At 51.0% G+C, this 24,134-nt stretch overlaps 7 protein-coding genes across 7 annotated transcripts; 4 read left to right on the forward strand and 3 right to left on the reverse strand.

The window, feature by feature from the left end:
• Window positions 1–211: 211 nt before the first annotated feature.
• Window positions 212–4,940, forward strand: trapcc10-1 (Trafficking protein particle complex subunit 10; the record flags this gene model as incomplete). Its single annotated transcript, XM_037315310.1, has 3 exons — window positions 212–245; window positions 358–3,188; window positions 3,237–4,940. 3 exons carry the CDS (start codon window positions 212–214, stop codon window positions 4,938–4,940), a joined length of 4,569 nt encoding a protein of 1,522 aa, XP_037185750.1.
• Window positions 4,941–5,506: 566 nt separating this feature from the next.
• On the forward strand, window positions 5,507–5,953 carry CGCA056_v000050 (uncharacterized protein; the record flags this gene model as incomplete). The annotated part of the gene is made up of 1 exon (XM_037315311.1): window positions 5,507–5,953. The coding sequence occupies one exon, from the start codon at window positions 5,507–5,509 to the stop codon at window positions 5,951–5,953; it is 447 nt and encodes a 148-aa protein (XP_037184768.1).
• Window positions 5,954–6,621: 668 nt separating this feature from the next.
• Window positions 6,622–7,752, forward strand: adh-2 (NAD-dependent alcohol dehydrogenase; the record flags this gene model as incomplete). Its single annotated transcript, XM_037315312.1, has 1 exon — window positions 6,622–7,752. One exon carries the CDS (start codon window positions 6,622–6,624, stop codon window positions 7,750–7,752), a length of 1,131 nt encoding a protein of 376 aa, XP_037184769.1.
• A 414-nt stretch (window positions 7,753–8,166) lies between these two features.
• CGCA056_v000052 (uncharacterized protein) lies at window positions 8,167–8,892 on the reverse strand (the record flags this gene model as incomplete). The annotated part of the gene is made up of 3 exons (XM_037315313.1): window positions 8,167–8,292; window positions 8,366–8,611; window positions 8,695–8,892. 3 exons carry the CDS (start codon window positions 8,890–8,892, stop codon window positions 8,167–8,169), a joined length of 570 nt encoding a protein of 189 aa, XP_037184770.1.
• A 2,706-nt stretch (window positions 8,893–11,598) lies between these two features.
• apf9-2 (FAD-linked oxidoreductase apf9) lies at window positions 11,599–14,803 on the reverse strand (the record flags this gene model as incomplete). The annotated part of the gene is made up of 4 exons (XM_037315314.1): window positions 11,599–12,063; window positions 12,118–12,385; window positions 12,436–12,816; window positions 14,769–14,803. 4 exons carry the CDS (start codon window positions 14,801–14,803, stop codon window positions 11,599–11,601), a joined length of 1,149 nt encoding a protein of 382 aa, XP_037184771.1.
• Window positions 14,804–15,721: 918 nt separating this feature from the next.
• Window positions 15,722–17,166, forward strand: CGCA056_v000054 (uncharacterized protein; the record flags this gene model as incomplete). Its single annotated transcript, XM_037315315.1, has 3 exons — window positions 15,722–15,909; window positions 15,963–16,702; window positions 16,757–17,166. 3 exons carry the CDS (start codon window positions 15,722–15,724, stop codon window positions 17,164–17,166), a joined length of 1,338 nt encoding a protein of 445 aa, XP_037184764.1.
• A 5,108-nt stretch (window positions 17,167–22,274) lies between these two features.
• Window positions 22,275–24,097, reverse strand: CGCA056_v000055 (Ent-kaurene oxidase; the record flags this gene model as incomplete). The annotated part of the gene is made up of 6 exons (XM_037315316.1): window positions 22,275–22,708; window positions 22,760–23,344; window positions 23,393–23,461; window positions 23,515–23,599; window positions 23,658–23,783; window positions 23,834–24,097. The coding sequence occupies 6 exons, from the start codon at window positions 24,095–24,097 to the stop codon at window positions 22,275–22,277; spliced, it is 1,563 nt and encodes a 520-aa protein (XP_037184765.1).
• Window positions 24,098–24,134: the final 37 nt, after the last annotated feature.

A 24,134-nucleotide genomic window follows, 5' to 3' on the forward strand; every position in this document is an offset into this window, starting at 1 on the left:
ACCTCTCACACCTGGCACACACCGCTGCGCAGCTGCACCGCCCACGACGTCCGTTGCGACGGAAGCTCCACCGTAGCTTCACTGACCTCGCCGTCCAACACGGATCACCATTCGGACACGCAGACAACACCGCGCCAACCTCGCCCGCCATTGAGCCCTGCCGTCGCAACGGAACATGTAATTGTCGCCTCAGCTGGAGGAGCCGTTCAAGATGGAACGGCCTTTTTCAACCTCCAAAGTCACTGGTATGTCCTGCCAACCCCTGTGCAACTTGTCCGTCGCACAAACCGACAGAGAAGGACAGAGACGGACAGAGAGGGCTCTAGCTAACTGCTCGCGCGCGAATGCGCTGCACAGTCGAGTACTTCGATCCCCACGATGTCTACAAGCTCATAGCGCCGGGACTGGTCCCTCGCCTCCCCCTTCGAAATCTGCACTGGCAATCCCACGCAGGCCCGTTGCGATCCATCGATACCCTCCACGTCGAGCTTATATCCCCTGATGCACCCGCCGCCCCAGCTTCGCCCACCGTATCGCCCGCTCTCACAAGGTCAGTCAGCGCGAGCACCGCCAAGGACGACGGCTTTCAGACCCAGCAAATCGGCGGGAAGAGCACCGCGGCGGACATCGCCGACACGCCCACGGCCACGGCCCGCTACTCGGGCGCCCAGCGACGACACCAGATACCAGGTCTGAGGCGCACACCATACCTTAAAGTGCTGCTGATCCGATGCGACGACAGCGACACGTACAAGTCCAAGACGCGATCCGAGATACGAGAGTGGATCAAGGAACACACGCCTCCCTCCCAGTCCACGCGGAAGGCGAATACGCAAGAGAACCATGACGCCTTCGAATGGCTGGTTGTACATGTCGTCATTCCCAACACGGCCGCCGCAAACCAACCACGAGTCAGCGGCAAGGGACCTGATGCTGCCGAAAAGTCGAGGACGTCCAGATGGGGATCGGGTTCCTCAACCCTCCTGGAAAAGCTCCGATCCGACTTCAACAGCTCCAGCAAAAGCGCGCCGGACCGTATTGCACAGATTCGCATAGGTATCAATGATGTGCCGTACGATATCCTGCCTCGCGTCGTGCCCGCCACACCGACTGGCTATTCTGAATCCCGCCAGGACGCTGAGAATGCTTGGGAAGACCTCATTGGCAAGTTCAAGGAGCTGATACTCTCCTCATTTGACATGCGAGTCACGCAGTACGAAGATGATATTAAAGAGAAGGACTCGCAAAGAGCTCTTCCGGGGTGGAACTTCTGTACGTTTTTCATCTTGAAGGAGGGCCTGGCCCGAGGCTTCGAAAGTGTTGGCTTGGTCGAGGATGCGCTTGTTGGCTACGATGAACTCAGTGTCGGACTGGACACCGTCATCCAGGAGCAAGCGACTTCAGGTGATGCTGAGAGGCATGGGGGATCTCTCTTGGACCACACCGAGGATTTGGTTAAACGCGCGGAAGCTGCTGTTCAGGCTCTCGGTGCCGCCGAAGGGTCTGAGGAGGACGATGAGCCAGTTGACTTGCAAGCTCCAGATGCCCCCAAGAACGACAAGTTCGACGAGATCCCTATCAGCTCTACAAAGAAGCCCTATCGGGAGATGATAGTGGCCAACAACGTATCAGTGTTCGACTTCCGCTGTTATATATTTGCCAGGCAAATTTCGTTGCTCCTTCGCCTGGGCAATGCCTGGTCTACCCGGGAAGAGCTTTTGGCTAAGCTCAGGGAGCAACAGGAATCCGTCCTTCACGGCGTGGCCCCTCAGGCGCCACCGCCCAAGCAGACCGAAGATGTCGAGAACCTATCAATGCTGGCCGAAATCTGCCGCAGGACGCTGGAATTCGTCCCTGCCGTGTCCCAGGTCATGAGGACTGATATCTTGTCTGCGCTGAAAGCCAAGCATTCAGGCGACTCGCCCCTTCTGAGCCCAGTCTTGTCCGAGGCAATCGACAACCTCGTTGCTTCCTTCGCTTTCTCTGTTGCTCAGCAGATTCTTGCCCAGACTTCCACCAAGGCGCTCCCCATCCCCCCATCAACACTTGGCAACGCAGACACTCACGAGCAGAAGGCGTCGATCCCTGAGCTTAAGACCATGATGCACCCTGCGCGAAACTCGTCCCTTTCAGTACGGACGACGAATACTAGGCCGCCACCCAGCCCTGGCATATTCCCCGGTGCAAGTCGGGCTAGCGCAGAAGACACCACGCCGACCGCTCCAAACGCCCAATATCTGAAGGCAGGCTTAGAAGAGCTCGCTGCCAGGCGCGCCGAACTCCATGCCCTGTCTCGCAATGTCCTTCAAGGCACCGGCAAGAAGCGGGGCTGGGAAAGCGGTTGGACTTCGGCGCCCGTGGTTGGCGAATCAGAGGCCAACGAGTTTCAGGAAGTGAGCCTCGAGAATGATGATAAGGAAGAGGATGCTGATGACTCGGCACCTTCTTGCGTGGGCCTCGCCGGAATCGAGAACGGCCTACTGCACGCTGCTCTGGACAGCCGTGAAGACTTTTACCGGCTCTACGAAACACTCACGGACAAAGCCCTCAGACACTACACCGTTGCGAACCATACGCATGCAGTCAAGACCAGTATGGCTGATCTTGCTGTACTGAAATATCATCTGGGCGAGTACGGCCCTGCTGCCTCGTTCTTCTATATGACAACGCCTTTCTTTGGAGAGAACAGCTGGAGTCTTCTGGAGCTGTCCATGCTTGTCATGTACTCTCACTGTCTACGGGAGCTACAACGCAAGGATGAATTCGTACGGGTGGGACTGAAGCTATTGACGAAGGCGGCCGCCGCCGAGAACGAAAGATTACTCCAGAAGAAGTCGCTTTCTGTGGGTCCTTCTGCGGAAGTTACATACCCTGACAAGAGTGCCATCAGTGGCTTTTTGAACGAGATTTTGAGCGTTGCGGCAACGCTGTCCAACGAGGTCCGGGTTCCCCTGAACCAATTATTTACCCAAGTGGAGGTCCTAGGAACACCGGAGTATCACGATGGAAAGGACCGCTTCTCTCTTACCATCACACTGAGGAGCCTTTTAGTCGATGAGCTGAAGGTGGAAAAGGGCACTCTTCGCCTCACCCGTACTATTCCTGGTGGAACGAAGGAAGTCCGGCTGCAAACCTCGGAGACAAGCACGTTGAAGCCAGGCGTTAATAAGCTGCACTTCGTCAGCGCAGTAAGTAATGTAAACCGATGTGAAAAGGCCTCGGCTAACTAGGCACAGACGAACGTATCGGGACCCTATAGAATACACCAGGTGGACATCGTCTGCGACAACGTCCACCTGCACTGGGAGCGTGACGTCACCCAGACACCGAGCAAGACCGCCCACGTCTTCCGCGTGCCTGACGTGCAGCTGTATCGCCCAGCAGGAGGGTTGAGATGCCGCCTTACGGCGGCCAAGGACATCCAGCTCGACAAGAACAACTCGGTCGACCTGGAGGTTTCAACAGGATGGAACTCCATCACGTCCTGCGAGCTGTCGGTGAAACCCGCCACCGGTGGTCTCCGTATCAACTCGACAGAAGCCAGTTTTGTCGGCCCCTCCTTCGAATATGAAAAACCACCTGAAGCTGGACTGTTCCGTTTCGGGGTCGTCCCCGAGTCGACAACCATCAAGATGCGCTTCCCCTACACTATTGAACAAGACGTCCCCAACATCTCGGTCAGAGTTGAGGTGAATTACACGACGGAGGACACAACGTACCACTACTCGAGCGTCTTCTCAATTCCCATATCGCTGGCTTTGGGCGTAAATGTCCAAGATGTCTTCAAGGATAAGGAGCTCTTCTCCCGCTTCAGCGTCTCGACGGCATCTGCCAGCCCGCTGAAGCTGTTCACGACGAAGCTCCTTGGTTCCGAGGTCTTCAAGGCACATGCTGCCCCGGGTTCAAGTAGGACCGTCACAGTCTTCCCCAAACAGCCGGCCAGCTTGCTGTACAAGATCACCAGGAAGTCCGCGAATGTAATCAATGCCAAGACACCGCGAACCATGTATCTCAGACTCGAATACAGCGTGCTGTTGGACGAGATAATCGACCATGTCGAAGAAGTCTTTGCCGAGGCTACCAAGGAATTGCCGTTATCGACGTTCTCGGGGTTCCTGATTGGACGTATTCTTAAGGAGGTCCAATCTGGTCTTTCTGCTTATGAGCTGGAACGCGCCGCCCTGCTTGGCGAGGTACCTACGAGCTTCATCTCGCCCTTGTTGGCGGAGGGAGCCATTTCTGGCCTGGGCGCTGTTCCAGGTACCAGTGAAGATGCGACAATCATGCTGAAGGCCTTCCTGAAGGAATGGCAGACAGCCCACCCGCGACTTACAATCAAAGAAATGGACTCTGCGAGACGCTCCATTCTCATCCCCGTCGATGTTCCGTCAATCCCTGTCTTCCACTCCGTCGACATCCAGCTCCCGCCACCCTCAGAGCAAACTTTCGACTCGACCGTGGCCGTCAATGAGCTTCTCGCTGCCAACCTCCGGCTGCGGTGGACACGCATTTGGGACACGGCTGTCAGTGACGGCAAGAGCATCAACAAGGACTACGAGTTCAGCTACGAGGTCAACGGTCTTCCCGAGACATGGCTTGTCGGCGGCCGCAAACGAGGTCACTTCAAGAGCTTGGGCGTCGACAAGTCCGACACGAAGTTCGGCGAGTCAGAGCTCCATGTCCCCGTTCTATTGGTGCCACTGAGAGAGGGCCGGCTGCCGTTTCCGAACGTCGAGATTCGCGAGGTCAAGGAGGAGAAAGACGAATCGTCCCAGGCGCATGGTCACCACGAGATCGACTACCAAAACATCGGAGAGACGGTGCGGGTGGTGGCCGACTTGCAAAAAGTCACCCTCAGCCTGGACGCTAGCGGCCCTAGCGGGGGCCCGCTTGTGCTTGAGAGCGAGCATCGCGAGGTGAGCGACCGCATTTTGCTGTAGATACCGTAGACGACGCCGCCGTGATTCATGTCGCGACTCGGCATAATGTAACCACAAATCATGACAAACACTCGCCCGAGAACTTTCAATTGAGGCCCCCAAGTGAGCTCGTGCTCAGCCTCCCGTTGCCCGTGGCCTGATTCCAGCCTGACGACTCACTGCCAAGAGAGCAACGGCAGCGGGATTGCCGTCTCCATTCCGGGGCAACCTGCAATATGCATGGGTCGTCCGCCCGACCAACTCACGTGCCGCTTGCTTCGACCCCAGCCGGCCCAACGAGAAAAGCTGCACCGAGCCAAGCGAACCAACAGTCACCGCACGCGGTGAGGCTTAAGCGGCGCAGAGCTGGGGGTCGCCTGCCCAGCACGGCCCAAGAGCTGCTTCGCCCTTTCTGGGTTGTCTGTAGCCGGCGGCCGCGTTCAACAGTCGAGAGCGATATGTATCAAACCCGTGGCACAGCCATCATGTGATGAAGATATCAACGCACAAAGATGCCCCCGCTTGAAAGTGGCCCCTGTTGGTGTAGCACCTTCCCCATCAAGCCATCGTCTAATACTCTATAAAGAATGAACTTCTCCGAGTCTCACGTTCCTCAACAATCGTCAGGTCTACTGTCGCTCATCGTCTTCAACCAAGCCAGTAACCACAATTCACACAAAAAGACTACACAAAACCTAGCGGACACACAACGCAACCCCTTCAACCACCTCAAGAGCCATTTCAAAATGTCTCACCACAGCAACGACAGCCAAGTGACCCTCGTCAACAAGGACGCGAATCGAGAGCCACCCAGCCAATCGAAGGCGCCGAAGAAGAAGTCGCTATACCAGCGCTTGACCGGCTCCCGGTCCGGCGAGATCTCGGAGGAGGATATGCTGAAGTACACGGGGAAGAGCAAGGAGGAGTTGAAGGAGTGGGCCAAGGATCGGCCTGATGTTGGAAAGAACCAGGCGGCGGGGAGGGTGGACCGTGGGAACAATAATTTCGGGGTGATTGGGTTGGGAGTTCATTGAGACACCTGGGGATGTGGGCTGCAATTGTGTGTTGGACCGTGTATGAATACCAGGGTAGAGCAGAATGACGACAAGCTTCCGTTTATGTAATGCCAAGCAAGATTTTGGGAAAGTCTTTCAATGGATTTGATTTCTGTGCCAACGACCAGATGATCGCCTGTGGGAGGTGACTTGACGTTTCAACGGGGATCTCAAGATGCCGACTTGCTTTTTGTACCCGACTCGAATCTGACGGGAACGAGATGGAAAGACAGGGTTTTCAGATGGGAATGACAAGTATCGCTCGCGAGCTGAGGAGAAGACGAGAGCATGATTGGTTTGAGTTGTGTTGTGGGGAGTTGTTGGAACCGGGGCAGTGGGCGCGACTCGACGTATCGTGAGAACTTCCCGTACGCCTTTATGATGTAAGCGGGAACCCGAGCGATATCTGAGAGCCGATGCTTCATTATTTTGCCCAAACAACAGCATTCTCATCAGCATCGGTCTCGGCATGGAAAACCTCGGGCCGTTTGAAGTTTTGCTGAGACAACATGAATTCTTTCTTATAAAAGACTTATCTTCAGACTTGGGCATGTTCCAACAAAAGTCCAAGTTCTCCCATTCTTCACACCACCTTCCGCACCACCTACACTCTTTTCTTTCATCAAGCTTGCTTTGCGAAATTTACCATGGGCTCAAACGCGCCTAGGAACCTGGCCCTGAGGCTCCCGGCCTTTGGCACACCGTTGGAAAAGATCGGACTTCCCATTCCCGAAGCCACCACCGGCACCGTCGTCACTCGCGTTCTGGCTGCGCCAGTCGTTCCCTACACGCATCTCGCCCACGACGGAAAGCTCCCGCAATTGAACCTAGAACCACCCTTGATCCCCAACTCCGCCGGAATCGGGCGCGTGCACGCAGTCGGCCCTGATGCAGTGCGCCTAAAGCCCGGCGATCTCGTGTACGTCAAAGCCCAGGTACAGGCCCGAGATGATCCCAACACCAAGATCGTCATCGGGCACATCGGGGGCAGTGGGCCTCGGGCGAAGAAGCTGATGCAGGGCGAGTGGAAGGACGGGGCTTTCCAGCAATACCAGAAGGTGCCGCTGGAGAACTGCTATCTCCTCAATGAGGACCGGCTGTGCAGAGAGTTAGGATACGATGCGGCTGTGCTCCAGTCTCTCACGATGTATGCCATCTCTGCTGGCGCCATCATCGAGGCGGCGAACCTCAAGCCCGCAGAAACCATTGTGATCGGCCCGTCTGGAGGTACTTTTGGCGGACTGGCTGTCGAAATTGCTCTTGCGCTTGGTGCGAATGTTATTGCTCTTGGTAGGAACGATGAGAAGCTTGCGGCGATGCAGAAAACGATCAAACACCCCAGACTGCAGTACCTTGTCATGAGCGGTGATGATGAGGTTGATCAGAAGGCAATCATCGACAAGACGCCGGACGCGGCCGGGGCGGAGGTTTACAACGACTGGACCCCTGGCGAGCTGCCCGGCCCATTGTACCTTTCCGCTGCATCACGTGTACTCAAGTGTGAGGGCCGCATCGTTCTGAGTGGAGGCACTATGGGTGGTCTTGGGGGTATCAATTACGCCGAGGCTGTCTACAAGGATCTGCAGATTCTTGCGAAATGGGTGTGTCATCGCAAGACACTGGAACAACTCATCAACATGATCACCCAGGGACAGCTCAAGATTGGCGCCGAGAGTGGCACGATCACGAAGAGCTTCACTTTGGACCAGGTCGATGAGGCCAAGGAATATGCGAGAAAGTATGGTGGCTGGAGACATTACGCGGGCATGAGCCCTTAGAAGAAAGGAAAAGCGCAATTTTCTCCCGAAAGACATGCCACGCTAGAACTATCCAGATACTTTCATCAAATCATATTTCTTGGAGGATATTTCTACTGTCTTCTACAACTCTGAAGAGGTCATCGCGGTGCACTGATATCATGCGATACGAGATCTCATCGTGCAGGCCGCTACCCCTAGGCACGGTGGATATGATGAGGATGCCAGATCAAGGTTGGTAGCATTGATCAATTCAATTAGAGATAGAAGCAAGGAAGAAATACAAAGACACACAATATCCGTCAACTAGGGCTGTTGAAAGCCCCCAGTCAGGTTTGCCAACCGTCAACATGAAGGGCTAGACAGGAATGCACCCAAAATGTGCTTGGGACTGAAATAGCCATTAAGAATCCAAAATCGCATGCTCAAATGCTTTCAGTTCAGGTCGATTCCCTCGTAGCTGTTGATCGCGGTTTCAACAGTGCGGCTAAGGCTTTCACCACTGGACTGAATCTGGGAAGCCTGGCTTGACACAGTGTCAATGAGAGTGAAGGCAAGAGTCTGCGAAAGCCATTAGTTTTAACTCATCATGATCCGAGGCTTCTAGAAACTCATTTGGGTCACATCAACTTACATCGACGATGGCCTCGATCTGACGCAGAACCGCTGCGATGGGCTGTCCGACGAAGGGGATAGTTTCGAATAATCCGGCCTTCCCAATAAGGATGTTGAGGAGCTCTTGGTGAACGCGGACAAAACCGCGAAAGGCGTCGGCGATTGCATCAGCGTCGGGGCCAGCGGGAACGGGGGCCATGCCCTGCATCTGCGAAAGAGACGTAGTCGCCGTGCTGACGATATCGACAAAACCTCTGATAATTTCCTATTGCGAATAATATATCAGTCTACGGTTCTCCTGTGATCTCCTTGGTGATAGCTAGAAATCCTGATAGGCAGTTAACGTACCGGGAAAGGACCCTGGCCCACTATGATCAGCGGCCCATTGACGACCGTAATTGACTGAGCAGGCGCTTGAAGGGCCTGAGACTTCTGGGTGATCATGTTGATATTGCCAACAACTTGGGACGGAGTAGTTTGTCCGAGGACAGTGTTGCTGCAGATTGCCAGCGCGGCAACGGCGAACTTGAGGGTGGAGAACTGCATTGTGTAAGATTTAAGAGGCTTGAAGGTGACGTGCAAGAATTGAGTTGTTTGATAATGGAGGCTTTGTATGAGCTGGTAGCTTGTGTGTGACGAAATGGCTCGATGTTGAAGGTAGTGGAAGGGCTCTTTTATATCTGATATTTCTTGCAAAACACGATCTCTTGGTTTTTTTTCACATTAATGTTGGATGTTGTCTTGTCCTTGTGCAAATTGCCATCTAACCTCAAACACCCAAAGATCTTCATAATAAACCTTCAAAGATATCTAGGGATATACGAGAAGATCACAAGACGGAAACAGCTGTCCCTAATCATTGCAACTGAGCAAACTTTGCCGATAGTCTCGGGCTCTCATTCAAAAATTCCCCCAGTGGTCAGAGTGGTGGATGGGTTGCTTAGTTCCACTGGGAAGTACCTGAAGCTCGAAGCCAAGGCGCTTGAATTGCCCCCAAAACCTGAAAGAGACAAGATTGGCGGTTTCCAAGACTAAGAGGAAGAGGTCCTAGTCATTTGTTTCTCCCATTCCGTCAAATTCTGTCGTTGATGTCAAGACTGGAATCACCCCGAGTCTTAGTACCTTGATTGGGGCTGAGAGAGAACCAAGACAAGAGAAATGGTGCTTACTGTGGACATAGGATCTCAGACACTGGAGATCTGAGACATCGCCGAGCTTCGACTGTCAGATTCTTGAGGCTTAATGCGGCAACGGTTAAACGGCCTTTGCGGCACTCCATATGAATCATAGCAGTGCCAAAATAGTGAGACAAACATGGCGCTAAAATGCATATTGATACCGAATAGGGTTGGTGGAAGTTGTCTTCGAGCTAGGCTTTGGGTGAAATGAGAATGCGCGTATTAAGGCAGAGGAGCGGAACTCAGGTTTGCCGAGGGCAGCAAGCAATCTAGACTACTTTCCCCGTCCTGGCAGAAGCTTGCTTCGGTAAGCATCCGCAGCAAGTGAAGAGCAGTTCGTGCAGTTGCCACATGACTCTCACGCGAAAGTATTGAGCTTGATTGGTATCACATATCGGTCAATCTACATGGTGTGTCTGGAAGAGCTTGCGAGAGGTCTTCAATGAGTGGTCGGGGAATACGAGCGGTTCACAATGCATACTCACAGCAAACATTGGTCCATTTTGTTAAAAGAGTGTTGAGCCAAACGGATCTAACCGTGGAAAGCGATCTCGGAACACAACTCTCATTCCGCGTGCTAAACAACCATCAATCCTCTTCTGGAAATAGAATGGCGCACCAGTCAGGTGGCTTGCTAACATACCTAATCGAGTCTTGAGTTATGCGCTAGGGCATCTGCCATAATGACGCGCACGGTAGGTTGGAATGGATGTGCATATATGTCTCGGGACGCACAGGGGCCGCTGAAAAGCGGTTGGGTGAGTTGCCCCCAGCTCCGGGTTACCAGTCTGAGACATCTTAGGATGTCATTAGGATGTTAGTATGCTGAAAAGTTCTACTAATCGGGACACAAATGGCAATGATCTTCGTCTTATCCATCGTGAAAATATCGCATACTAACACGCCTCCACTTTATCGACTTTAATTGCTTGGCGTTTCAGATTCCCTGACGACATGCCTCGGTGTTAGTCTAGTTAACTTGAGGCAGTGAATGGGAGACCGAATCGATGTGGAACTCTTATTCTTTAGTCTTGGACGGAACATTTCTCTCCGTTTAAAACGGTGTTTAGGTGTTATAGAAGTACTCGTTGGAGAGCGCATCCACACCCAGAGATTCTCGCAGAGCCCACCGAGATTTGTCTCAGTCGAAGGTGTGCAGGAAATATTTTGGTTGGTAGAATATTGATCTAAATGGCAGGGTGACGCAGCACCTCAGAGAGAAAGGAAACAAAAAGCTGGTTTCTCGTGGGCAAAGCTTGGGCAATGACTAGAACGACTTCGAAGCTCCGCAGAGGCTCCCGTCCTCGCTCTCTACCCACTCTTTGCTTCCAACACATTGCGGGCACCACAAAAGTCCCTCTGGATCGTACTCCTCCTTGATACTGCGAAGGAGCTCATAATTGGGTCCGAAGAAAGACCATTGCCAACCGGGCTCAATCGCGTTCGCCTGTGAAAGTTGAAAACAGATTAGCAACAGACTTCGCGGACAGCTCCAAGAGAAAGCATTGAAGAGGACGACGAAAGAAGTGAATTGACAGTAGGACATAATTAGGGGCAACCGACCTCGTTCAAATAGGTTCCCGTCTCCGGGCTCAACTCTCGTAGAGCGTTCAACTTGTTGTATGTCATCTCGTTGACCAGCGTAGACACAGTGGTGTTCGGCGTAGAGTCTTTCCATGATTGGGAAGTAATGAGATGAACCACAGAATCGCGCCACGCAGGATTCAGCGCATTGTCAACGGGTACTTGACTGATCGTCATGGTTCCCGACATGGAAGGATTCCGGGTTTCCGTCCTTCACATTGATGGTTAGCCTAAGAAGTCGGTGGAAACGAACACAAAGACACGGGGGTCTCACTGATGGCGCGATGGCCTGAGGGCCAACTTGTTCCAAAACCTCGGCGGATAATTCTTCGTTTTCGTTGACAGTCTTCCGACTGATGAGTCTTGCGGCAGTGATCCCAGACCCCCCAGCGTGATCGGGAATTTTGATGCCGGTAAGAAGGGCGTAGAAGGATGGGATCGGAACGACTTGAACAGAGCCGCTCACAATACCGCTTGAGTTCGAGATCAGTTATCGAATAGGAGCGACTGCCTTCGCAACAGTGTCGTTTGACATATTCCAGGCAAAGAGTGAGCCGGACATGCCAACTGTCGCGCTAGAAGGGGGCCCTGCGATGGTATAGTAACCTTTGGTTCCTTGATCTTGAAGTGCAGGGAGCAAAGTGTGCAGCTTTGCGACGAACTTCCACCATCTCTTAGTTGATGTACCGTTGTTAGCGGACACATTGAGACCAAGCAAAATCATGTCTGGCAAAGGATACGCCTTGACTGTCATGTTGACGATGATGCCGAAGGTACCACCTCCACCTCCACGAATCGCCCAGTAAATGTCCTCATTCTGGCACGCGTTGACTGTGACTAGATCACCGTTGGGGGTAACGACTGAGGCTTCGAGAATGCTGTCTGCGCCCATGCCATATTCTCCAGTCAGGTGGCCGTGCCCTCCTCCGGTAGCCCACCCGACAACACCGACGTCCTACACGGCACATGTTAGCCAAAAGTCTTTAGGACTTTCTAGAAAATATCGTACCATGTTCGTGCCGCCTGCGGCCATTACGTTGTGCTTCTGCGCAAAATCGTAAAGCTCGCCGTCTTGGACACCGGCTCCAATGGTGATGGCCATTTGGCTACCTTTCCACGTAGAGTTTGCGGGGCAGGAGAGAGACTTGAATTGCTCATGAAATTGAGTCTGCTCATATTGTGCGTCCATATCCTGTTGAGATTGTATGAGCAATGCTGTGTAGGTGAAGAATAGGCAGAAGGAGAGAACTTGCGACAAGCTTCCGAATCCCAGGTTTCTATGCTCAAAAGTTAACCAAGGATCTTCCATCGATCAATCAGCGCGTACCTGCCAGAGCCATTGTGCCCCGTGTTCTTGATAGCCAGCCTGAGGTTACGATCTTTCGCGAATGCAAGTGCCCTCTGAATGTCGCCAGAGTCAGTTGTATTGACGACATAAGGAGGCAGAGAACCCGAAGAGCAGCCTTTGGTACCGGCATCAGGATCCCCGTTGATGCCGGTTCCGTTGGAGTAGATCGGCTCGCAACCTTTCAGGGAAGGAGAAGAGGGCACACTGGCTGGATCCGAGGAATGGAGGTCCCAGGTTGTCCAGTTGGAAAGAACGATATTGCAGGAGTCTTCGTTGTAGTTTGGCTCGGACTTGTAGCAGACGGAGGCGAGCGGAACGGTGCGAATGAGTGTGCCGGAGATGGAACATGATTTTGTTTGTCTAATAGTATATGTCTAATACGAAATGGCAACGCCGAAAGTTGGTCTTAACTTACACACTTGCACGTAATAGTCGGACTGCCGCCAGTAAGAGCAAAGGTTGCCACGAAAACTTATGCTATAGACAACATGGACCTAGTGACAATGAGTGATAAAATACGAAGGAATGTTGAATGATAGGTTTTAGTGATAATGAGTGATAAAAGAACGAATGAATGTTGAGTAATGGCTACCTCCGACACATTTGAGCCATGAAAACAAGAAGCCGTCAAATATTTATATGAATTGATGGGTCGCTAACAAGAAACCAAATCTCGGCTATGATCATTTCGCCTTGACCCAATTAAAATCGCCAAAGTTGACTCATTTGGAAATGAGAAACGAATGCTGTCATTCATCATAGTGAGATCAAAGAAACTGCAGTCGACGAAATCCATATATCCAGCATCCTGGATTGAAAGCGTATTCTAAGCGCGCTGTACGAGCTAATACGCTCAACATAGGCACTAGTAAACATTGCTTCTATGCGGGTAAACCAGAGTCGGCATATTCTAAATGCCCCAATCATTTTAGAATAAGTAGAATATGTAAGTGGCTGTGGCAGGGCCCGGTGGCACGGATGTGGTATCGTTGGACCGGATGGGATCGGAAAGGCCGATTCAGGAGCAAGTCATGCATGAACCGCGCCACTGGATTTAACCTGGCCGTGTAGTGCAATGTGCCGTCTCCCGGACACTACGATCTACATTTCCATAGCGGGTCGCCAGTGTTTCCTTGGTCAAAATATTTAAGCTCTATCTGTCTGGGCGCTCGCATAGAATCCGCGGATATCTCGTTCAGATCTCATAGCTGGAGCACCGTCGACGACCGCTCATTCACCGTTCTCGTCCGAGCCTAATCCCAAAAACCACCGCTATCCGACTAGACCAGTGGCATCTGTGACACAAGTTTTGGACAATGAGCTCATCAGAAGGCACTGTTAAACATAGAAGGCCTCACAAAAAGTCCCGATTGGGTTGTCAAGAGTGCAAGAGGAGGAAAATCAAGTGCGATGAAGCCAGGCCCAGCTGTCTCAACTGTGTACGCAGGGAGGTCGATTGCAGCTTTCGATTGGAACGATACGCAGGAGATGGCGCGTCGAAGTGCATGAATTGTCGTTTTGGAACAGAGGTCTCATCTCGACCAAACACCACGCGCACACCTAGCCCAGGTCTTTCGAACTCGACCCAGACTCATGGCATTCCGACTAGCCTACTGAGCGTACTGGCCGAGCAGTCCAAACAACTGGAAATCATATCCCAGCGATTAGCAATGATGGAAAATTCCATGGCTCGGTCTGCTCAACACGCATCTTCGCATCCCATGCTGAGCTACGCTGACATGGAGCTGCTGCACCACTACCACACGATGACAGCCTCGACCATGGCTCATGATGATAAGGGGAAACGCTTTTGGCTTGTCCGGCTGCCAGAGCTTGCTTTCCAACATCCATACCTTCTTCATCTCATGCTGGCGTTCGCTGCGCTGCACAAAGTTCGTCTCCATCCTTTACAACAACATCTCTTAGCCCAAGCCGAACGACACCATGTGCTTGGAATCCAAGGTTCTACCATGCTTCTGCCAGACATCAACGATAGCAACTACGAGGTTGTGCACACTTCGGCAATTTTGATCGGTCAAATTAATTTAGCTTTGGGCCTAAGACCAGGAGAATACATCGCATTCAGCGACCAAACTGGATCTGAATTTCTCGGGCTCTTACGAGGGGTGCAATCGATCAGGCTCCACAACGAAGGTAGCGAAAGCACAAACGCGCCCTCAGAAGCCGTAATAAACGTCTCAGTATCACGAGAATCTCCGGAATACGGAGCCGACGCTGGGTACAAATCCCATTTTCAGATGCTCCGTCGCCGAGCTCAACAGATATCCGACGTTGGGGTCAGGGCGGCTTACAACGTGGCGTTGGATGATTTGGAAGTGTTTTTCATTGTGATGGAACCATCTGCTTTTGGAAACGAGAGTAATTCTGCGTTACCCGATGCTGCACATCACACTAGCCCTCTCGGCTGGCTATACCGAATTCCGGAGCGTTTTCTAGACCAGGTTCGGAAGAGAGAATCTCTTTCATTGGCAATTCTAGCTTGTTTTGCAGTTGTGCTGAAGGAGTTGGAGCATGGATGGCCTGATGATGGCTGGGCAGATCATATTATGGCTGGGGTTTGCGAACGTACAGAGCCAGAAGCCCAGGATCTTCTACAGTGGCTAGTGTCACGCCTGGGAGACAGTCTTCCTTGATCGAACTCTTTGTCAACATTGGTTCCAAAAAAAAAAAAAACCCCCCCAAAAAAACCCATGAAGCAATACCAATTTCTGAGCCAATTCATCATTCGCAGCCGTGCTTCGGAACTTTTCGCCCTTTTCCAGGTGACGTGGCTGAGTAGAACAACATCGTACAGAATATGAAGGCATTAGCGCTTGGGAGTATTTTCGTATTCTATCTGAAAAATAACAGACTCAGCCACTGACGTACTGCCTATTTTGGACATCCGTTGCCCGACCAGACCCAATGGTTCATCGGCAACATTAGATTTTATGCAAATGCGCCGAATTCCCTTAAATGCTATTGTCACATAATTATATTCATAGGATGGAGCTGTGCGTCGCACTCCGTAGTCGAAATTCGTCTGGGTAGATTACTCCGCGATTATTCCGTACTCCGAAACCATCACTTACTCTCCGAGTGCGGAGAAAAACAGGATCTTGAACCCCGTTACCGATTATCGGAGTGACCTTACTCCGGGGCAGAACTTCCTCGAAGTTTCCAAGTACTCCTCCGTTGGCCGAACACGTCGGCCTTTCTCAAACGGACGAGTTGCACGATTTTATCGTGTCATTGAACGACTAGTATGACGCCCCGGCTGGCGGCATGTGACCCGTGTCGAACGGCGAAACTGGCTTGTGGCCATGAACGGCCCGTTTGCGCCCGGTGCGTGACAAACAACCGAGAAGATGTTTGTGTCTATCGCGCGACACCATTCAAAAGGAAGCGAACCGAGACAATTTCGCCATCATTCATATCTTCAAAAACGGCTCGGTAAGTACTGGGATGTGCTATTTGATCAACAGTCACTAAAGATCCACTGAAAGCTACCAACCACTGGAGGATTCGCCTGTGTCATCAACTCCAACCCGTTCCTTGAACCCGAACCCTGGATTTCTAGGAGCGTCTAGTCACATTTCCATCTTCAGTCACCTGATACAGGATGCGAACGACAGTCCAGAAAGAAATGCAACCAGCAGTGTACTGTCTGGGCCAGAAGCTGCGTCTAATACCATCTATCTGGACGAGGAACCAATTGTTAAAAACACAGTGGACTTGGTGAGACATGTCTTCCAAAGTTTTCCGTTGAATGCTATGCAAGATTTGATTACCTTCTGGCGTGCTACAGGCGCTAATCTAGCTCTTGCTGAACCTTTCGTGGATGAATGCTCCCGAGCCCTGAGCACCATCCTGGAAGGAGAGACGGACAAACATAACCGGTGGCATCATTCAATCACTCATTCGTTGCTTCGAAACTCGAGACAGACACTTGAAATTAATCCTGGTTGCTCTGTTTCAGACTTCACAGCTCAGTTCGTAGGCCAAAACCTGCGATGGGAAACGGTGGGGATTTTCTTCGCCGCTGTGATCCGAGCTACAATGGAGGTGCCCTTCTTCCCATCTTTGTACAAATCAGATGTGCGAAGACAGCAGCTTGTTGGACTAGCGATCAAGGTTTCGGATGCTCTGGCAGAGATATGTATATCTCTAGACTGCCTGAATGACCTCCAGCTCATTGCACAGTATGAAAACTTCATCGCTCATTCGTACGTTCTTGGGATTCAGTGTGAGTATAATGGGATGAGAACCTCCATAGATACGCAACTGATGCACCTCGCAGCTTACTCGGCGTGGAGAAGGCTTGGGGATGTCATAGCATCAATCACTGCTCTTGGTTATCACCAAAAGCCGTCAGGACCAGTTTCAGCACCCTTGTTCCTGGTCGAGCTCCGGAAAACCGCTTTCGCCCGCATTTACTCGGCCGATAAGAATTTTTCAATCTTTCTTGGTCGCTCTCCAAGGCTGAGCAAATATTTCTGTCATCTCCAAGTTCCTCAAGGACGACTAATTCTTGACTCGGAGGGATTAGATCAACCAACGTCTGACAAGACGGAATATTGGACGCAAGATGCCCAAGCTTGCTACAGAGCAGACACTCGTTGGTCCGCACAATGCGCCTCCCTCAAAGAGGATATCCTAGTCATGTTGTTTGGCGACAGTCGAGATATATGCATGGAAAAGTTAAAGTAAGCAGGGTACCTCAATACAGACTGCATCTTTCAATACTATCATGGCTAACCACACACAGGTCGATACGAGAGCGTGCTCAAAGTCAATGGATGCTGTTACCCCCTTCCCTTCGGCTGGAAGGGAGCATAAAAAGATCAGAAAGAACTCCATTTGAACGCGATTTTCTCATAAGCGCGCGTCTCAATTATCTTCACATCCTGTTTCTTACGCAACTTGTCTGTCTCAAGTCCCCGCCAGAACCGGACAAGACCATTGTTGAACTCGCTCAAGAGATTCTGTCTTTGGTCGTAGAAGCGGTCGTGCTTAGGGATCAGGCCGTCTCTTCTGGAACAAGTATAGTATGGAAGGTAAGGTTTCGACTTTCGAATCACAAAATTCAATCTAACTCTATTGAGGTTGCGCACTATGGACTTCCCGCTGTCGGTATAACGTTACTAGCCATGCTGAAACAGCCAAGTCTCATGACACTATTCAAGATCCCAAAGAACAGAACTTTACAAGATCTAGGGGTACTCGTTGCCGAGATTGAGATGGGAACTATAATTCGACCTGGAGAGCCGAATTTTACGGTGCTCTCGGCCGCTGCGGATACCATTCAACGATTTCTCGACCGCATACAAATGGAAGACTCGGAAAGTAAATACATCAGCTCGCGGAAGGAAACTAATCCTTCCGATGATTCTGGGCCATGGGACTTCGGAGTGAGCCTGGATCCTTGGAATTTTGAGCTTGGATTCTGGGAAAGTCTCGCAGAGCATCCTTCTATGTACAACAGCGGGAATCAGACTTGATGTCTTCAAGCGGCCATAAGTACACACGATTGTGACGCTATCAGCCCTTGAGGTCAAGTCTCAGTACCTGGTGAAAGTAAATATGATGCCGAGAGAAGGTTTCAAGGAGTGTCGGCTCCGGAACAGTTCTTTCGATCTCTTGAGACGAGAAATTTACTTTCTGACCGGTGCGGGTCCCTGTCATTCGGACACTTCCCCGCCGCTCTCATCTTCTGCCCATGGGGAGAATCGATTTCGCCTTGTCCTCTTGCACTGCCCCGCTGTCTCGCCATCAACGGCAATATGCCTCAATCCGCCTCTTGTGCCCGACCTCTTGTGACTTGGGGTCCGCCGAGAGTCAGAATCGCGCGGGGCGAGGAGGTCGTATTTATCGGCTTCTTACCTTTATCGACGTACGCCCTGCTTCTCTCATCCGAGGATACCATGCCGAGGGACTGTTACCACCACTCCTGTTTCTGTAGTCCAATGAATAGAGACATGATAAAAACGGCGGTGAGCACTGTTGCAATGATTGACAACCGCGAGTGGATAGTTTCATTTAATCGAGGCAGGGTTAAGCACGGAGCAGTTAACGACCAGGGCTTCGGATGTCCACGGCGGCTTCTCGACTTCCAGGCGTGATCCTTGTGTCTTGTATTGAACTCACTGCGCGCGTTTGTGACCGATCTTCAGGGTCTTACTGTTTATGGTCGTCTTGAGGCCACATGGGTCTGTAAAGTTAAACTTCAAGGGACCAGGGGTTCGGTCCGGAACTTGACAGAGCTAAACTTCAGATCACAAATCCAAAGCTATTGCGGCGTGCCAAGACGAGAAGGATCCAATTTGAGCATGTAGCATGGCAAAGAAGAAAAACGGGTTTCCAAACTTCGTTCGCCACTTCACTTCTGGAATGATCGTCGTCACCGAAACCCTTCTTGTTGCCATGTTTAGCCCACAAAATCAGTCGGCTATCAACACTATGTTCGGGAACTTGTCAAAGCTCTAGTCAAAGCACGATGCCACTTCGCTAAGTGGGCCGCCCTCGTTTCAAGCCCAGCCCAGACCACTGGGACACAAAGTAAGAGCTGTAGAATAAATGCAGAAATGCCCATCTCATTTCCGCATCTCATGTTCCGGGCCAGGCGAAAGACAGGCTGTTTAAAGTTCACGACTAGTAATAGAGTTCGTAGCTGTATGCGCCTCGCCTGCAACATACGACACGTACTTGGCTGGAGTCACATTAAAAGACAAGGTTCCCTAGGTTTACTGTGCTCTCGACAGTACTCATTCTTGATGCGCCTTATATGTAAGTGATGGGACATTGTGAACATTCATCTCTTGTCTTCGGTCTCGTTTGTCATTTTCTCCCCAACGTTGTCGGCAATCTGCCCAAAGAAAAGGGCGAGACCGAACAAAACCATGTTCGCAACTCTACGAACCGAAGATAGAGATGGGGAGGTGATCTGCATATCGAGCACAAATCAACCGCCAGCTCCGGGTCAGAATCCAAGTCACTTTGCATGTGATGGGTGCCGGGCTAAGAAGGCAAGTGATGCGCGTGGAAGATCACGACTTGAGGGAGAACGCTGACCAGCTCTATGTAGTTGAAATGTACCGGCCATAGATTTGGTTGCCAACGTTGCAGAGATCGCAATCTCGTATGCACCTACACCAACGCGTCTCAACCCAAGCGGCGCAAGACAGGGAGGATTTCGACTGCTCAAAGGGTCTCTTCATTTGGAGCCCCAACACCGTCAAGCTCGGAAGATTTAATGATTTTACCCCGCACACCTTTGGAAGACGCCAAAGTTTCTATATCAAGCCAACTCCTGGATCAGAATGTAACGAAGGAAGCAAGGCATAATATTGCGCCTATAATTTCTCGACTGCCCACGAACAGGGATACCCACGGCCCAAGCATAACAACTCACTTGTCGACAGACTCAAGCGACTCATCCAACACTTTGCCCATGGACCAAGCCGTATCTGTGCCCCCGGAGTTCCCTGATTTAGCTTTGCCGGAGTATATCGAGTCAAGCTTTCAGGAATTTGATATGGACGAACTACTCGAAGCCGACCTTGCCTTATCTGAGCATGATGAGAGAGAACTCACATTGGACAGCGTCTTCGCGTCCAGTTCATCATCAGAGAACCAAGCTAATTCTCGAGAGAGTAGCTTTGCAAACACCAGCGCAACTTCAGGTGAGTTTCAATGCTTCATAATGGGGTGCAAAGACTAATAACACCAAGGAGACGCTGAATGGGACGCAATACAACCAAACAAGAGGAAGCGGATGGAGGAATCTCTACCATCCCCGAAAAGACCCACGACAAATATGTCATCTAGTGGGCGATCTTCAACTCCTTTCTCATCAAAGATTGACCCAAAATTGGAGATTCGCCAAGCACGAGAAACTTCAACGACCAGAGACAGGACACGAACTCATCAAGCGTCTCCATGCCGCTGCATGGGAGTCACTTTGGGTCACCTCGAGAAGGTTCAAGGTCATACCAAACTCAACAGTCTTTGCTCAGCAGAGAGATCACTCAACTCTCTCAAGAAGTCGATATCACAATGTCACGCCCTGCTGCAATGCAGCTCATGCCGCAACCCTTCTAGAGTCATGACTTTCTTAATACTCTTGATTGAGAAGATGATTGGTATGTTGGGAGACATAGCATCTGTATGGGAAACGAGCTTCATGTCTTCCTCATCCGATCGGGACTCCTCGCAACTGGACTTGCATGGACACGCGCATCGCTGGTTACCAATTCACATCGGGCAGTTTCAGATTGACTCTGTCCAGGAACGATTCGAAGTTTTTGGATTCCTGATTCTACTTCAAGCAAGGCATATGAACGTTTTCTTAGAGGGACTGGTATCGCATGCTGCAAGGGAGAATTGGGAGTCTCACCAGAATGCCTTACGACCAGTTGGACTGAGAATTCGAGACTTACAAGAAACGCTGGGGGCTATGACATCTGGATCGGGATGATAGTATTATTGAGACACGAATAACGAATACACGAGCACTTATCCACTGGGAACGAGACTACCCACTCACACCTCGCCGTCGAGCGTGACGATTAGGGCGCACATCGGACTGGACATCGTGAAGCGAATTGTCGGTTGTGGCCCCCATCTGCTTCAGTATCCGATGTGGAGGCCGTTGCAACGCTAATCAAGTCCCTGGTCCCGAGTCCATGTAACACCTCGAACTTTATTCTATTCTTCCCTCAGGTTCAGGCTGCAGCGCAAAGCATACGCAACGAAACAATGCGCCTCTTCCCAACCCCCTACCCGCTTGCCTCGAGCAGAATACCGTAGTTGAGCCGCGAGTCAACACGTGTAACAGAAGTTAGGATGAGTCCGTGTATGGGACAGCCCGTAAAGAGGGCGAGAACGGTGCCCTGATTTTAGAGTTCTGAATGGAAAGTCTATTAGGGGGGGTCTCCCAGCCCGACCCCTTGCAACGGTCAAAGCTTGGCGAAAACGAAGCCAGTGGCGCACACGTAGTCGTGGCACTCGGAGAGAATTGCGTGACGGATACCACTGTGTCAAGACGGACAGATCCGGTTTTATCTAAGTCGTTTCTACCGACGCAGAAGAGTGCAACATTGTCGAAATCGGAAAGCGGGGCTTTCGATCCTCAACCGCCTTCGCATTGAAAACTTGCGGGTATATCCACTAGACGCGGTCTCGGCACCATTTCGCGGCCTCTTGGTTAAACCGAAGCATGGCCTGATACTTTCTTCGCGCCCGCACTTGCACTGGTGGGATGCAACAACGGCTTCTCCACTAAATAGTCAATCTGGAGTATCCCTTATCCCCCCGCGGGACGTCCATTTTGATCACAATGTACACTACTGCCCGTAAATCCACCTCGCTGTTACTCGAAGGCCTTCAGAACCTTATTCCAAGCGGAGCTGATCGCTTGCCCACGTGGCCGTATCGAGTCGGACGGTGTGCGCGTACTACATGGCATTGTCGGCGTTTTCTTAACTAGGAAGTCAGCCGATTCTGAACACAGAATCGTGAAACACAGAATTCAGTTCCTCATAAGGCTCTTGGAATCTATCAGGTAATCCGGAAGGAGACGATTTCGATTGTTTTGTAGAATGACTGCACAGTAGATAACCGTCATTAAAAGAAAGATTTCCATCCTAACACAGCCAAAGAGTTGGGGCAAACCTGGATGAAAACCTTCTCATGGTGTGGTGGTACAAACATCAAATAAACAGCAGATCATCCCATGTAGTGGGCAGAGTAAACGTGTGATATTCATGTACCATTGAGTTTGAACTAGATCGGCTTCTGGAAACCTTTGATATTGACATCTATTCACTAAGATCGGGCAGCAAACGCTTTTTGAACTCAATTGTCGCCACCGGGCTTGGCAAATATTGAGTCTCAGCGCGCAAGCTTTCAGGCCTACTTTGACCTTCCGCAAAGCGCATGTCGTAAGTCATGAGCAAATGCGCCATTATAGCTTTTATCTCTTGTGCAGCAAAGAAGCGTCCTGGACACGCGTGACGCCCATATCCGAAGCTCAGCGATGCCGGGTTTGACGCGACGTACTGTGCTCGACCATCCAGCTCTGGCTGCTTCTCTCTCAAGCTGCTGAAGCGGAATGCGTCGAAAGTTTCGGGTTCAGGATAAACAGACTCATCCATGGTTATTGCCTGTGTTGGAATCCCGATGGTCGTATGAGCGGGAATAGTGAAACCGGACGACAGCTTGAAAGGTCGATGCACTACACGTTCGAAGGTGACTGCGATTTAATTAATCGACAAGTAATGAAAATGAGGAGGGATGGTCTTACTTAGAAGAAGAGGGTTGAATCGTTGACTCTCTTTCATAAAGCTATCCATCTTGTTCATTTTTAAGAAACCGGACTTGTCGATAAAACCGTCCGATCCGGTGCAATTGATAACCTCTTGTCGCAACGGTTCAATTATCTCGGGTCGCTCGCACAAATCGTAGATGAGTTGTGCCGGTGCAGCAGCGCTTGTGTGTATCGCAGCAAAGCTGACCTTCAGAAGAATGCTTGCGAGGAACTTCAAGTCTTTTTCCTCGCCTTTGGCTTGCTCGGCCATCCAGTAGAGTAAGTCCATTGCTTTCTCTCCGGTCCGCTGACGAGCTTCAAGTAGCGGGATAGCTGCAGCTTCGGCAGCAGCATAGTGATTCGCAATATTCTGAATCTCGGGGATGAATCGTGCTACAACTGGCTTCAAGAACTCGGGATACTTCTTTAGCCTTTGAGCTCCGATAAAACCGTCGATAGCGAACTGAATAGATGACTGGACCCATTCCTTGTTATGCGACAATGTTGTTCCCCCAAACATGCAGCTGGAAACCCTCGCCACAATTTGGGTGAGGACCTCCACAACGGGGACGGGGGTCCATTCTATGCCAGTCAGATCTCAAGACAGGATGTCAAGTTTGTAAAACATACCATCGCAGGTAGGAAATGTGTCATTGAATGCGTCTACAATTTCTCTTTGAACAGCAGGCATAACATCCGCTATTACTGTTTCAGCAAATGAGTATGGTTGCTTGGCTGAGAGGCATACACACCAAGGTGATGGTTCAACTGTGCCTTGACAACACGAGGGTGGAGTGTAGATCGGCTTCCCATTGTCGTGTACTTGCCCTCAAACATCTAATATTTTTTATTAGTACTGGAGAACGCACCCATTCACCATTTTGTTAGATCTTACTTCGATGAAAGTAGCCACAAAGTCGACATGGTCAATTGGAGCAGTCTTGAGCTCTTCAAGATACTTGGTAGGTATCATCAAGCGCTCTCCAAGTGGGCTTGGTACATAGAAAAATCCATCCCCAGACTGTGAAGTATTAGAAGTCTGCTACGTAGAAGCAAGTACAGGCTGCGTACAATCTTGTAACCCTGCTCGAGCATCTCTTTGGCATTTTCTCGAAATCGCTCCCTGTTTTGTTGTATGCTCTTTTTGTCATTCCCGCCAACAACTAAAACGCCGGGAGCCAGAATTTGCTTCTTAGACTGAAAGTTGTGATAGAATATCATACTCAGGCCACCGATGACGATCAGCGATGCCAACGCCCATAACGGTGATCGAATGACATCAATGTGCACCAATGCTGGTAACAGCAAAGACTCCGTGTCGAACAAGGATCCCATATTGAGACTTCGGCTGAAGATAGCGATGCAATGTTGG

The sequence above is a fragment of the Colletotrichum aenigma genome (assembly GCF_013390185.1).
Source record: "Colletotrichum aenigma strain Cg56 chromosome Unknown KSG_Cg56_contig01, whole genome shotgun sequence".
Lineage (NCBI taxonomy): Eukaryota > Fungi > Ascomycota > Sordariomycetes > Glomerellales > Glomerellaceae > Colletotrichum > Colletotrichum aenigma.